Source organism: Vicia villosa, linkage group LG3, assembly GCF_029867415.1.
Source record: "Vicia villosa cultivar HV-30 ecotype Madison, WI linkage group LG3, Vvil1.0, whole genome shotgun sequence".
In the NCBI taxonomy this organism is placed as follows: domain Eukaryota; kingdom Viridiplantae; phylum Streptophyta; class Magnoliopsida; order Fabales; family Fabaceae; genus Vicia; species Vicia villosa.
The window spans coordinates 174,383,527-174,399,977 of NC_081182.1; the positions used below are offsets into that span (position 1 = coordinate 174,383,527).

Sequence of the window (16,451 nt, forward strand, 5' to 3'; positions counted from 1 at the left end):
ATGTCTTACATGAATGGGGTAGAAGAAGGTATTATTCGAATGTGGTAGACGATTCGAGAACGTGATTGAGGAAGACGAACGATTCAAGAAAAAGATTCTTCAATTAACTAGGTTCTATATTTTCCACAGTTCAAATCATAAGAGTTGGTTCTTTTTATTGTGTTCTTGAAATTTCCAAGGAAATTTTTAGTTTGAATTTTCATTATGGGCGTGATTTTGTTAGTGACTATGTAGTATATTACATAAGGGTATGTTAACATGAAGTAGACATTGATATTGATAAGCGGAGCTTCTTTGAAGCTACTAGTATTGTGAAAGATATTATTCAACTTGATCATTCAGATTATTGGTTATGGTGGTATAATAATGATGCAGACACGTATAGTAGAATGGTTATTGCTAGTTATGTTGATGACATTTATAAATATGCCATTGAAATGAATTGTTTAGTGCTCATATATGTTGGGCATAATGTTAAAGACATGGATGGAGTTAATGTTGTATAAGACGAAGTAAATGATGGTGGTATTAATGTTGAAGATAATGAATGTAGTGATGTTGAAAATAATGTTGAAGAAGATAAACATGATGATAGTGATGATAGTGACTCTATTGTAACTATTTATGCACCTGATTATATTTTTCATGCACATGTTTCAACTACTGAACATGATGTACCTGAGATAGATATTTTTGAAACTCCTACAACCCTTAAACCAATTGAGTTTCTTAAACTAGTTGAGCTCTTACAATTGTTATATTAAAATGTTTCAATAATATTCCGATGTTTATGTTATGCAAAAAAAAAATACCAAACCAAAAGTTGCAAGTAAATTGGACTTAAGGAGATGTGATAGAACAAGGGTCCTTAAATGCAAAGACCTTTAGGGAGAAGGAAGTGATCGAACACAACCTTTGGATTTATATACATTAAACATCTTACTAAATTTTATTATGGTTTAGTTATGATGTATTTTGAGACCTTGTTATGCTTTTTGGCTTTTCAAATAGGAGTCATCCTATTGATTTAGCTATTATGTATTTTTGTTGTATTTTTAGACATAACACGGTTTTATTTTGAGACAAATCCATATGCCTTTTGGGTTATATGTATGAATGTAATACATTATTATTTTGTGCAAATCTTGAATTTAGTTTATTAAGACACAGGGATGAAAAACCAAAAATTCACAAACTTATAGGGACAAAATTCATAAAATTCAAAACTTTATCTTCATTTATTAATTAACCATTACAAGGATGAAAATCATAAATTATCCTTGTTAGCGGGACAAAAACCAAAAAAATTATAGAATCATTAAAATTACATTCAACACCATTTCTTGTAAGCAATGAGGAAACTCCATGAAACAATCATCAAAAACTTAAACATGTTGGGTTTTTTCCTTTCGTTTTCCTACTTCTTCTTTGTCTTCTTTTTTTCCTAGACTCAAGGTCTTTCATATGCAACCTAAATCCTTCCAACCTATGAGAAATTGAAACCTCTCAAATTTCTAGATTCACTTGATATGTTATGTTCAAGTTCATCATTTCATATGAACAACTTGCAACTTGATAATGCCTACGAATGTTGAACAATGAACAAAATTAGATAAATGATGAAACATTAATCCATAATTATCATTAACAAATGAACAATGAACATTGAATATTACTCTCATAATTTGCACATTTCTAATTTGTTCTTTTAGGGTTTTCAGTGGAATTCGAAATGTACATCCTCACTGATCTATTGAAACCATATACTAGGATTTTAATTGGAGTAGATTTTCAAATTGAGGATGTAGCCATGCTTCACTATGCAGAATTTGGAGGTAACCTGTAAAAAGAAGAATTTGGGAAGAGGAAGAAGAAGAAGTTCGATTTGAAATATCATTTTCATTCTCAATTTAGTCCTCCTTTTTAAATCCACTATATTGTACTTTCCACATCATAAAAGAGTGTCAGAAGACAAAAAATGGAAAAATAGTTTCACATCATCAACGTTAGCCACATCATCTTTTTTTACTTGAAGTATGATGTTAGGGACTAATCCCAAAAGGAAATCAACAGTTAAGAACTCCATCCAAAAAAAGATTTAAGGATTAAAATAAAAAACAAGCCAACTTACATGATCAAAAAGACTATCAATAAAGCCAAAAAACAAAGAATTATATTTATTCAATTATATAAAAAAAACAAACTATTGTATTTATTCACACAATTGAAAGATTTTATTTCATTTATGCATTAAATAAGTGTACTAGTGTGTATACCCGTGCGAGACACATATTACAATTTCTTATACTAAAAAAAATAATTTTATAACTACTTACCGTTTACAAATAAAATCTCACTTTTCATTAAATATATTTCTTACACTACATTTTTTAAGCATATAATTTTAAAATTATAAGTTATTTTTTTAATAGTTAATTATAAATTTTGTTGGACAAAATTTTTATAGTATGCATATATTAATATTTATCCGAAAAATTAAGACATGCAGTCAAAATTATTAAGACAAACAATCCAATATATTTTAGAATACAATTTAGATAAGCTGAGCGTATCTAACATAAGAAAATATTTACAAACTAATATTTCAATAAAATTAGCTATTATTTAGTATTGTAGTCTTACTGGATTATATCCTAATTAAGGAAAGAAAATCAAATAATTTTAGGCACATGAATCTAATCGCAAAAATAAAAATGCAAGAACTGGATTATGCGGTTTTCAAAATTCCAAGAGAAAGAAGGACCAATCTAGATTGTATTCATCTTGCAAAATGACTGACATTTGAAATTACAATTACTTGAAGAAAGAATCAAAAGAGAATGGTAAGCAAATTTATTAAGGAATTTTTGAGCCGAACATGGTTGAATTAACAAAGAAACACAAGAAGTCAAGCAAATAGGCATTTACTTGAAAATCTCTCGTTTGCTGCATAGCCCATTGAAACTGAATCTTTTTATTTTTCAATTATCTTTGCCCACTTGCTCATAATTCATTTTAGTGCTTCAATAACTCATTTACATTGATCTTAAAAAGGGGGAACAATATGACCTTGAGAACATTATGACTATCTCTATTTCTTTGAAATCCCAGCATCACAGGTTACAATTCCAGAGTAGATATAATATTTGACAATGGATGGCTAATCCAAGATTATCAAATATATTTCCTACCAGGAATTGATCAAAGATTAAAAACTATTTCCATTCTATATATTCTTAACTTGGGATCCACAATTAGAAAAAAACTTAATATCATAACAATTTAATGGGACAAACATGACTGTAAAACCAATAATTGGTTCTCATAAGACTGAGTAACACCCCATACATAACTGACTAGTATATTATGCATGAAACGTTAAAAATTGATATTGAGTACATACATAAGCTCTAGATATATAAAGATCCATATCAAATACAACATGAAATTCTACTAGGAATAACAAAACATGTGTCTTCAATGGATCTGCATAGCGGAAAATAAGATCTAACGAGGTCTCCGAGCCATCATCATTTCCAAGTCTTCAGTCCAAACCTGCTACTGACCAAACACTACTAAACTGCACCTGAAAAAGATAAAATGATTGGGGTGAGATTACTAAATCTCAGTGAGACATCATATCCTATGGGTCTACTCGGTTCTACAGGGTACTGTCATACCCCAAAATTTGCCCGATCCAGTCTGCGTCTATTAATTTATTAAAAGGTATTAAAATTAAGAGTTATGGGGTTTAACATATCTATTGTTAAACCCTCCCTCTTATAAAACCTTTCAATTAAATTTAGATGTATAAATTTTGAGCCCAATCATTTGGCCCAATCTATCCCATTATAAGGTTTGGATTTTTATTTTTCTACAATAATCTACTAACCATTATTTGATATAATTATTATTATAAATTTATTAACTAGTATTTTATTAATATTTGTTTAATTATTATTAGTGTTAATTCTAATATTATTGGGATTATCACTATTATTATTTTCAATTATTGTTATGTAAATATAATTAGCTAATTAATTAGTTGGGCAATAGGCCCATTAGGTGTAAAAAACCCTAACTTTGACTAATATAAATAAGTTATTTTTATACACATTAGGGGAGGCGAACTCCATCCACCAACCCTATTCCAAACATACACGTACAAAACCCACACATATCACTGTTTGAAGCCGATAAAAAGAAATTTCTAATCCTTATTTTCTGGAATCTATTCACGGATGCAACAACATTCTCACACTCTCTCTATATGCAAACTTTGATCCACTTCTCCCAGCTTTGGTTTCACGTCCATATCTACATAATTCTCTACACACACAAAAAAAACCTCATGCTGAAACATCATCTTTGTATATAATACTCACATATTTACCTCACCTGTGGGTGCACCATTACAGTAGAACAAACACAGCCCTTCAACCTTACTAACCTTAAAATTCACACACTTCATGACCCCACAAAACCGTTGTTGTCACGAGCAACTCCCTCCAATCATCACCGTGAAAACCATCAACAACCACGGATCCACTCAACCTCCACCGTGAGAAACAATAACAACACGCCGCAGTGACAAACGTATTCTCCGCCATGGATTTGAACGCACACCCACCGTTTCTTTTCGTCGCTGGTAACAAAAGAAGAAGGAGAGACAAATTCACGTTTTGTTTGCAGAAAAAGAATGGAAGAAGAGCAGATCTGTGCAACCCACAAAGATCCTCCGCCACCACCACACGACGAACCACAAGGATCGCTAACCACCTTCAGCCACCGTGAGAATCGCCATCGCGTCGCTCCGCCCGGTATGTGTTTTAAGTGGTCTTCATTCGTTGTTCTTTCTTTGTGATTTTTGTTGTAATATTTCATATTGATGTTGGATTTGGGAAATACCATGATGAATTGCTATGAGATTAAAATAGGAAAAGAAGAAGGTTTAGTGATTGTTGTGGGTTCTGTTGCGATACTGATGAGAAACTATGGTTGTGGCTTGTTGTTTTTGGGTTGTCTTGAATGCCACATGTCTTGATGTTATTGGCTTGTGGGTTTTAGCTTTGACTAAAAGAATTTGGAGAGGAGAACACGTTAACTTTGTGTAGTTATCTTGCTATCACTATTTTTTTTCTATTTATTTGTTTTATTTATTCATTTTAGTATAATTTTTAATGTATTTACTGTAGTTAAATATTAGGTTTGTTTAGTGAACTTAGATTTTTAGATTTATGACAGCAAAATACAATAATAAAAAAAAAAACAAAAACAATAATGTTGTTTGATTAATTTTATTAATTTGTTAATCAATCTGGTTATACATATTAATTGCGTTAATTAACAATCATATTTTTGAAGATTGATAATAATAATAATAGGAGTAATAATTATTTCAAGTATCTATTCGCTAATCGTTTCAATCGAACCAATCGATTGCGATGATTAGCGACAAAATTTATTTTGTCGAGCAAATTAAGGGTCGAATTGTTAACCGTTTTAATTGAACTAATCGATTGCGATGGTTAATAATAAAAAAAATTATTTAAATAATTTAACTAATTTAATCAAATCAAAATTAAAATAATAATTTATTCTGCTAAATGTTTTAACCAAAGCTATTGGTTACGATGGTTAGCAGTTTCCCTTCATCAAAATTCGTTATTATTTGTAATTGAATTTATTGATTATGAGGAGTAACGGTAATTAAAATACGCACATTTGCTATTCGTGATAATCGAATCAATCAATTATAGTGGTTAGCAATCCTCCCTTTAATCCGTTAGCCATGGTAGTCAAACCTATTGATTATTGCAACTAACGGTAACAAATTAAAATCAGGGTTGTACGCCCAAAACATTCAAAACACTTCAAATCAAACCACGGATTTCCATCCTTATTCAAAACTACGATAGGCCACTCAAAAAGCCTTTAAACAACTTCAAACCACAAAATTCTAATTCTAAGGCGTACAACCCTTCCCCGAACTATGTTGACTCTGATTCTCCCTAAGGAGATACGTAGGCACTTGGATAACCAAGGCGAGTCCCCTTCCCTAAAATCTCAATTTTTCCCCTATTCACTTCCTTAGCTATAAACCTCAATTTTAACCATAAACCTTTATCCTTAGATTCAAAGCCATAGGAAAGGGTTGAGGGTGCCTAACACCTTCCCTCGACCTGAATATAGTATCTTACCCTGATCTCTTAACTACGTAGGGTTTCCTATTCGCCCTTCAGAATAGGTGGCGACTCTAAAACATTAAATTTTTAGGCAGGTTGCTACAGGTACATGCATCAACAACCGAATCCACCATTGATTCGGGGTTTATCCTCACATCCGATACACCCTCGATGAGTTCACCCATGCCTATTGTCAAGGGACTTGTACAAGCTCACTGCAAGATGGTTAATTGGGCTCGCACGAGCCAAAATGGCCGCGAGATAACTTTAGCCTAATTGGCGTCATTGTCCCGTTAACCTTCTTCACGCAAGTGGGTTACGCCGAGTACAAACCGCCACCTTGACGCATGAGCCCATCGGGCGAAAGCCTAGTGTTAGTCTACTTGACTTCACTAGAGGTGAGTTACCGATTATGTATTAGCCTACGTGGCCACATAACCCCACCATACCGAGCACGCAAGTGTGTTAACGCCAAGTGAGTAAAATACCCCGCGACCCTCACAAGCACACTGCAACGGTAGCTCAGGTGCGCGTCCTTTGATCACATGATCGGACTATTCCATGGACCACAAAGCCCGGGAAGACTCCTTGACTACATAGTCGGAGATACATCCCAACCTAGCCCCCGGCCACTTCGATTCAAGCATACGCAAACACGGCATAAGTCGAAATCAATACAATACAACCAATCCCGAATGTTTAACCAAAATAACGGGTAATAGAGATCAATCAGGATTCACACATATAGTTGCATTTCATTCATAGGCATAAACAGTATTCAATAATAATTATATTATCATATTTCAATATTTTGCAATGCATAATCATATAGATAATCGAACGAAATTATAATATCACATGTCATAAAACACTGCATGCATGGCGTACAAATGTGTACTAATAGTCGGGGAGAGGCCCGGTACCGATTCTGGAACCATACTGCACCTAAGGGGTAAGAAACAGAATTCTGCTATCAGCAATATCCGCTTAGCGGCCTGGGTTCGCTTAGCGGACTCGCGATAATTTATTATTTCACAAATAGCATCCGCTTAGCGGGGTCGCAAATTTCTGAAAAAATGCTCAGAATCCGCTAAGCGGCCTTAGCCCGCTTAGCGGACCATCTTAGAACCAGCAAAATTGCATAAACGCTTTGGTTCTGCCATGGGTACCTTAACCCTTCTATTTCACCTGCATGTGCGGAAGAACAACAAATACAACATATTTGTAACATAAATAAGAAGTATAAATCATTAAAAGCACATTAGCATCAATGATCATGGATTATCTCTCAAAAATCCCTAAACCCCAACATGCAAATTACCACAAATTTCCCCCAAGCCTCTAACTAAGGACTCACCATAGATTTAGAGAGGTTATGGGGATGCTCTTGCTGCCATTGAACTCTCTTCTTGACACAAACTACACCTTCAAGCTCACCAAACCCGTAACCCATTCTTCTTCACATTCAGCATGGATCACTAATCTTCAAACTTGATTATCTCCTTCAATAAATAAGCTATGAGTGCAAAATTTATATGCAAACTGAAGAGAATTTCGTGTAGAATCCAAAGCTTCGAGAATTACCTGAATCGGAGATGTAAGCATAGAGTTATGGCACTTTTAGTCGAGGTTGTACCCTTGTTACGAAAATGGAGATGAATATGAGTTTCTATTCCTTTTCTCTCTCTATTCCACTCATAAAATTCTGATCTATGAGCCAAACAATGTCTTAAGTTCATGCAATAAAGACTAAAGTCTAATATGCCCTCCAACCAAGTCATAATTACAACCTTGCCACTTAGTTGGTTTCCAACCAAATCCTTTGATTCTAACCATTCCACTTACTCACTTATGGTGACACTTAGTATAGGTATATTTGCTACTCATCCAATTGGGACAAGACTAATGTGTCCTTTAATTACCATTTAGTCAAAACAATTGACACAACCCTGTGTCGGAGAATTGGGGTATTACAGATCTTGCTTGACCGTAATATCCTCCCATCCCTGTTTAGTAAACACAAAAAATAAAGGGATGATTAGAGGAAAACTAAAATAATGAGATATAATCATAAGAAAAATTCGAGGAAGAATTAATAAAACAAAAGGGAAACAAAACTTACCCTCTCAGGCATGTTCAAAGTTAAGGTATCTTCATTATATCTCATTCAAACCAATGATTAATTCAATAGCAGTTACATAAATTTAAAATTTCAAGACTGTTTTTCAATTTTATACTACCTCTGATCCTATTCATAAGAAAAAATTCACTTTTTAGATACATTGAATAACTAATGTATCTGGAAATTATATTGTCTAGATACATTAATAATTCAATGTATCTAAAAAGTGAACTCTTTTTTATAAATAGGACCAGAGGGACTATTAATTGTTTCTAATTATTTTCAACTAAATTAATTACTAAATCACTAAAATGTTTAAGTATGCAAGTATATTTAGAAGTAGAAACCAAACCTTGCAAATAAACATGAAATCATGATTAGTTTTGCAATCTCGAAGTCCAATATCAGGCAAATCATCACCAAACTTTTAGGTGCTATCAATCCTTGTGTGGGTCAGTCCATACAGAACTTTGTTCTGGCTTTAAACGGGGCCCCCGCTTGTGGACGGTGGGATTGGTCCCTCTTGGATTAGTCGGTTGCAAGGCCGGATACCAAGATTTCCAAAAAGAAAAAGTACAACTCAAACTTCTATGATGATTTTATTCTAAAATAAAACTTGACATAGTTTAGACCTTCAATTCTTGCATAGAACTAATATGTATTGTAAATCATAAACTTGTAGCCACGGGGCATTTATAACTCAATTGTTGCTTCACATGATAATATCCAACTGACGTTTTAACCAAATTGATAGTCATTAACATTCCTTATATGCAAAGACAATAACCATCCCACCTTTCCAAAACTCACTCAGTTTGTGCCGCCACCATATGTTCGCGTCGTGAACCACCAGTCAGTAGCCTACCATTTGCAAACTAACTCAGTTTGCGCCGCCACCGTATGTTCGAGCCGCGAACACAGCTCAGTAGCGAGTTTTTGTGCGAAATCAGCACAGTTCCCTTTCTCATTCCATCATCCAAATCACATTTCAGTTCAATTTTGCACATGAAATTCACATACATATCATATATACAACTCACACGTACCACTAGATTCATCAAAACTTCATCAATCATGCAAATCTATGAATTTCACCCAAATCCTAAAAGTTAGGTTTTCACATTCTTTCCACTAAACATGTTATAATCCCAAACCCACACATAGAATCATAGTAAGAAACATTACAACATATCATTTCCATCAATACATACAACATTATCCAATTGATTTCACTTAAAACCTAACATTTATCAAGAAAATGATTCAATACATATAATCCCTAAACCCCACCATGACCTATCATCATACTTCCCTTTAGAATGAAAGAACTCACCCTTACCTTAGATTTTGGATTGAAGCCAACTCTATCTTCAACCTTGAGATTCTCCTCTTCTCTCCTCTCTTCTCTTCTTTCACCAAAATCCTCAAATGAGCTTCTAATCTCTATTTCCTCTAAAACCCTTGTTTTAGCTAAACCCTTACTATCTTAGATTATTAATGGGCTTTAACTAACACCCCTCACTTACTAATACCGACTTAGGCCCAATTAATCAACAACACTTACTATCTTTTATTATTAATTAATAATTCCCAAATAAACAACATAAAATCAATTAAACATATAATTAACACCTAATTCATAATTAGTTCACATAACACACATAAATAAATAATTAAAGAAAAACGGTCGTTACATGTGACAGGGTAGTGGAAGTCACCAACAATCTGAAAAGGGTGTACCTATAAGAATAATACTTGAACGACCAAGTAAGTAAAGTAAGATACTGGAAAAAAAAAGCATTAATCCTATAAATAAAATTGGTTTGTATGCGAGTTTTAATCTTTTTAGCTAGTCAAATTTTGTAAAAATTCTTCCTTCGGTCCATCTCCTCAAATTTTAGCATTTTATTCTTCTTCTACTATCATCATGATTTTAAATTTGAGAAAGAAAAAAAAAACAAAGCTTAATAGTAATTGTGTATCAAGATCATCATGGGTCAAACATCCAACTGACCTGATTAACACTCAAGGAAAAAAAGAATCAATACAAGTTACTTATGTTAATAACTAATTTGCTAATGAAGCTTTCCTCTTATAGTATATTTCGGCAAAGTCATCAGACCTACTATGACCTCCATAATTTCCTTAGATACTTTGGCATAGAATTATTACAGGATATCTCCCTGGAATTATTGTATTCATATCTATAATTAGTGTTCGTACTACTATTATTCATAAATGTACTTCTCAATTTGAGTCTAATTTTCTTAATGAATACATGTTTTATGATTTCTTTTCAGTTTCATAACATTATCCTTAAATGATTGGGATTTTAGAATTTCAAAAATACAGAAATGTATAGACACGTAGAATGTGATTACTCGAGATATCTTGAAAGTGCAATTGATTTATTGGAGAGCATTGCTACCTTGACACTATATTAACATCAAATACTTACACACCATATTTTGACACCATAATAACACCAAATACTTACACTGTTCACCATATTTATACGGTTAACAGTATATTTTTATTAAAATAATATTATTTTTAAAATTTTTTTTTTTTTTAAATTTACTTTATAACACAAATATATGGTTGTATCATTAACGAACTTCACAATTGTATTAACCTAAAAAATATATGTTATTAATCAATTATTTTACTTATAATTCATTAACCACTTTCGTTACGTCATTAACCAATAAAATACTTACTATTAACAATGTTCTGACACTAAATTATAAATATATTAATCAGTTTTTATACTCTATGCAACAACTTTATTTTACTATTTAATATATTTTTTATGTTTGAAAACTCATTAACCAAATTATGAACTGTATTAACCAACTTTATACAAATTATTAACCAAAGTATAAATGATATACATATTAACTTTTTTACCTTAGAATACATATTAACCAAACTTTAATTTGTATTAATCAAATTTTAATATTTGATTAACCAAAATAATTAAAAAAAAAAGCAAAATATATTAAAATATCAAAGTAATAATAAAAACATTGTTCACATATTTGTGAATAGTGTTTTAAATGTATGTGTAATTTTGGGCTGTGAAAATATCATTTCTTTTTATTGAAATACAAATACATGGGGTAAATTGTAATTGTTAGCTTGCACAATTTTTAAATAATATCACGAGACGAGTGAGTTGTTGAGCCAAAATAATGCAATAGTAATGAGATTTTGACATTATCTATTTATAGCTAAGATATATTGAAAGGAGTACTAGGGATACTCCAACCTAGATACAAAAGAAAACAAAAGGCCACAAAGAAAATTACAAATCAATAGATACTTAAGCTAAATAATGCAAAAGATCTTTGCAAAAATTATAAAAGTCAATATTGGTATGAGTAATATTCCCCACCATTGACCATTAATTTTCAAGTCAAGATCTTAATTTTCCAAACCAAATCAGACACCATATTCGCTCTTAAAAATCGCCGCGTTTCAAGTAATCCAAATGCTCCAGCAAACCACCAACCAAATAAAACCTTCCTTTGCTCTCACTTTCTTATGCATGTGATACCAATAAACCGTGGAATTAATCCACCTGACCGATCTAAACCTCGTCCAGATACGGCCCTACCGACACAAATTCCACACAATGGGAATTATGTCCATCATTGATCCAAACATCACCGGGATCCATCACCTAATGCATATGAATGAATGTACACATATAACATACTTAAAACATCACCAAATCCGATGCACTGCATCGTCTCACCATAACTCACCATTTTCATCACCGATAAAGTATGCACATGTTTACATAATCATTCAATTATTTACACATTCATCATGATAAACAATAACCACAATTCATCTATCATCACACCGAAACATTGTCATATTCACACAATCACACATATGCACAATATTTCATTTCACAGAGTAATTAAATTAATTTTTAAAATTTATTCGGCCCACTGCCCATCCCACCAATTCATCATATAAAATATTTAACTTGCTTTACAACGCCCCAAACGGCACTAAGAACGGATATACGGATCAAAAGTTATGATTTTTAAAAGTTTAGGAAATTTCTGCACAGCAGGGTCCGCTCAGCGACCCACCAGCGGCCTGTGGCAGTAGCGAACTACGTTGGGACCTCCGCTCAGCGGACTAACTCCGCTTAGCGATCCCTTTTATTTTTTTGAAAAACTAACAGCATCCGCTTAGCGAGCCAGGGGCCGCTTAGCGGATGTGCGATTCTGCAGATTCTCAGGTCTGTGACAGGCCTGCGATTTCACACATCCACCACTACAAACCGTTTCTAAACATCATTAACATGTATGAAATCATCACAAACATCATCATACATCATCAAACATCATCAAAATACATTTATCAATCAACAATTCATGCAATCTCATCAATTATCCTAAACCTAACAATCCGAATCCCAATATACTCAATCGAATCATATCTTAATCCATTCTATCACCTATAATCGCATAATAGAAATTAACCGGAAAAGTTCCACCCTTTCCTTGGTTAAAGATTATTGAAACTCTTCTTCTTCCCTTCTCCTCTTTCACGTATCTTTTCTTTCTCAGACTTTTTGCTCCTTTTTGCTTCTACTTTTCTGTTTTTCACAATTACTCCATGTTATGAAAAATAGAATATAACTTTAGTAAAAGGCCTAACCATCACACCCCCCTCTTTACTAACCACATCAAGCCCAATTATTTCCTTCACAATTTCTCAATAATCTCATTAATTAATTAATTCCAATAATTAACTTAAATCTCAATTAAATTAAAATTGGAAAAATATTGGGTGTTACAACTCTCCCCCACTAAAAGAGTTTTCGTCCTCGAAAACATACCTCAAGTGAAGAGTTCAGGATAGGAGTCCTTCATCTGACTCTCCAGCTCCAATGTAACATTTCCACCTGCTACTCCTCCCCAAGCTACTCGCACCAAGGCTATCTCTTTGCCACACAACTGCTTCAACTTTCGGTCTTCGATCCTCATAGGCAATGCCTCAACTGTCAAATTGTCTCTCACTTGCACATCATCCACTTGGATCACATGAGACGGATTCGCAATGTATTTCCTCAACTGAGACACGTGAAATACATCATGCAAATTCGCAAGTATCGACGGTAAAGCAATACGATAGGCCACTTCTCCTACTCTTTTCGTAATCTGAAACCGGCCAATAAAACGCGGTGTCAACTTTCTTGACTTCAGCGCTCGACCAACACCTGTCGTAGGAGTCACTCTCAGAAACACATGATCTCCTTCTTGAAATTCAAGTGTCCTCCGCCTCTTATCGTGATAGCTCTTCTAACGACTCTGAGAAGCCTTCATCTTCTCCTGAATCATCTTAATTTTCTCCGTAGTCTCTTGAACAATCTCGGGTCCAATTACCGTACTCTCACCGGACTCATACCAACATAATAGCGTTCACATCTTCTACCATACAAAGCTTCAAATGGAGTCATACCAATGCTCGAATGAAAACTATTATTGTAGGTGTTGCACCCCAATTTTTGTCCTACAAATTTTATTCATATGGTCATGTTGCATTCATATTTCATTTACATTCAAATCGTAACATTTTTTTGCATATTTTCCGATTTTTATTCGTCTTTTCATCTCCCACTTCGAAAAATAAAATTGTTAATTAAAGTCTTTCATTTGAGATTACTTAGATTTAAATATTTGCATCATTTCAATTAAAAAAATAATATATCAAAAATAGGTTTTAGTCATTAATTTTATTTTACTATTATTTATTAATTTTATTATTATTAGATTTATTTTTAACATTATTATTAGTATTTAGTATTATTATTATTATTATTTTTTATTTTTATGCCCAAATGGTCCAATTGCCAAACACTATATTCCAGCACCCTTTTGTCCATGCCAAGATCTGCTCAAGAAAGGTTCAAAGAACAGAAGATCAAAGTAGAAAACTTAGTGAACAGGGAGAGAATTCAAAATTCCCTCTCAATTCATTTTGAAGAGAAATCTCAGCTTATATAAAGACATTAATCACAACAGCCAAAGGGGAGCCACGAAAAAGAAAAAAAATATCTAAAACTCTGCAGAAATTTGCTTTTTTTGCTTCTCCTTGCTGAATCAAGAATGAACAAAAACAGAAAGGACAACAAAAGAGAAGCAGTCGTAGTCAGATAGTATATTCCAATAAAGTAACATAGATCTAGAAATGAAAGTCTTTTGTAAGCACATAAGACAAAAGTGGAACTAGAGCACCTGAATGTAATGGTGAACTACAATCTCATACTGCCCTTTTAAGCTACAAAATAAACCATTTCTTCAACCCTTCCATAACTAACAAAAATGGCAAAACAGAATTATATATAGATTAAATGACAGGGATATAAACCATGGAGTAAATTGGAATACCGTTCTTCTTTTATTAATATGAAAAGCAATTAAATAAAATAAAAAGTTATTGAATGATAAGGTTTATAAGTTCTACCAACAGCTAAATAACATTTGACAGCATATATAAATTGATGAAGTACCACAGATCGTGGTCCCTTAATCTTCCTTAAAAGCATATCTTTGATCTTTCCTACATCTATTTGTCAAATTGAGTAGTAAATGAAATAAACTAGTGGCTGAGATTATTTTATATACAAGCATCCAAGATTGTGTAAATAAAATTGAAGAAAACGGGAATGCACCAAAAATTAAAGGCAGGCACATCAAGTGTCGACTACTACCTTTCTAAAAGTATCATTGTAGTTGTAGCCTATGCTTTAACTATGATTACAAACATTGAACAAATTTCATCAAGTTTCATGGAACTTCAGGTACTGAGCCTCACAGAAAAACTATATCTCAAACTATTATTTATTCTCAAACCATAAACAAGACCCCATAGCTCAAGAAAAATGGATGTTCAGCTACCAAAGTGACAAGAAAAACTATATGCGAATATTGAGCTTGAAAATTTTAATAAGGGGAGACATCCACCACATGAATTCCATGCTTTCTTTACTTGACATAAGAGGAAGGATAAAGGAAAAGCCAGTGATAAGAGTTTGATTGACAATTTTGTTTGAACCTATAAGAGTTCTTGTATGAAATCATAAGCATGTCACAAGGAGTCTAGTCAACATACATCCATCCCCTCATTAAATAAAAAAATGGAAAAGCTTGAACCATTACCACCCTAGAAACTTATATCACGAAAAATCTAATGAAAATGGCCACAAAGAGACTCCAGAAAGAGTTCTACTAGATTTTCCCAACTATCCTTTCTCTCTTATCTTGATTTGTCTAATTGCCACAAAATACCTCCTTACGTATAAATCAGTAGAAATCTTCTAACCATAGCAAAACAATCTTAGTTTGACAAGCACCAAGCACCACTCAGCTAAATGAAACCGAAAATGAAACCGAAACTGAACAATCCTCACACAACTAACACAAGTAGAAGTTAGAATAGTAACAATCCCAATTAATTGCAGCCCCACCCAGCATGTATGACAAAACCCACTCATCTAAGTTTATAAGTTGTTGGGGCATTTTCACAAACAGCTTGTGAGTTCACATATTAAGCAATATTATAAACATAAAGGATGACCCATGAGAATTCAAATAAGATGAAAAAAAACCATTTATAATCCTATTGATTCAGTGCGATAACATGAAGATTTACAGCATCCTAATAAAAATGCGATGAAAAATTAATTTTAGGAAAACGGGATATTAAAGAGAAATGGAGAGATAAGAGCACCTTTGTTTTGTAATGAGAAAATTCAACGGCGGCACAGTGGGTTGACGGTGGCGGTGGCGGTGAAGCTTTGTTGCAGATCAAAATTCACGTGTTACAGGAACTGAGACATTACAAAGTCTGTGTTTTTTTTAATAAAATAAGGCCCCCTGTATGGGGCCCAAAAAAAAGGTATTATGTAAAGGGCCAAGAATTTTAGGCCCTAAAATAAATCTCAATTGAAGGATAGAAAAACACTTAGAAAGGGGGGGGGGGTTTGAATAAGTGTAGTCTAAAAACTTGAACGATAAAAATAAATTGCACAGTTATTTTTATCCTTGTTCGTTGTTAACTAAACTACTCCAGTCCACCCCCACGGAGTGATTTACCTCACCTGAGGATTTAATCCA

At 33.1% G+C, this 16,451-nt stretch overlaps 1 protein-coding gene across 1 annotated transcript in view; it reads left to right on the forward strand.

Annotated features, from left to right (window-relative positions):
- LOC131659419 (zinc finger BED domain-containing protein RICESLEEPER 2-like) overlaps positions 1 to 16,451 on the forward strand; it is a 30,273-nt gene continuing 13,822 nt past the window's right edge. Inside the window, exons 1-3 of the mRNA XM_058928610.1 lie at positions 1 to 28; positions 268 to 402; positions 508 to 754. Of these exons, the coding sequence (XP_058784593.1) occupies positions 1 to 28; positions 268 to 402; positions 508 to 754 (410 nt within the window). The remainder of the gene's footprint in view (positions 29 to 267; positions 403 to 507; positions 755 to 16,451) is intronic.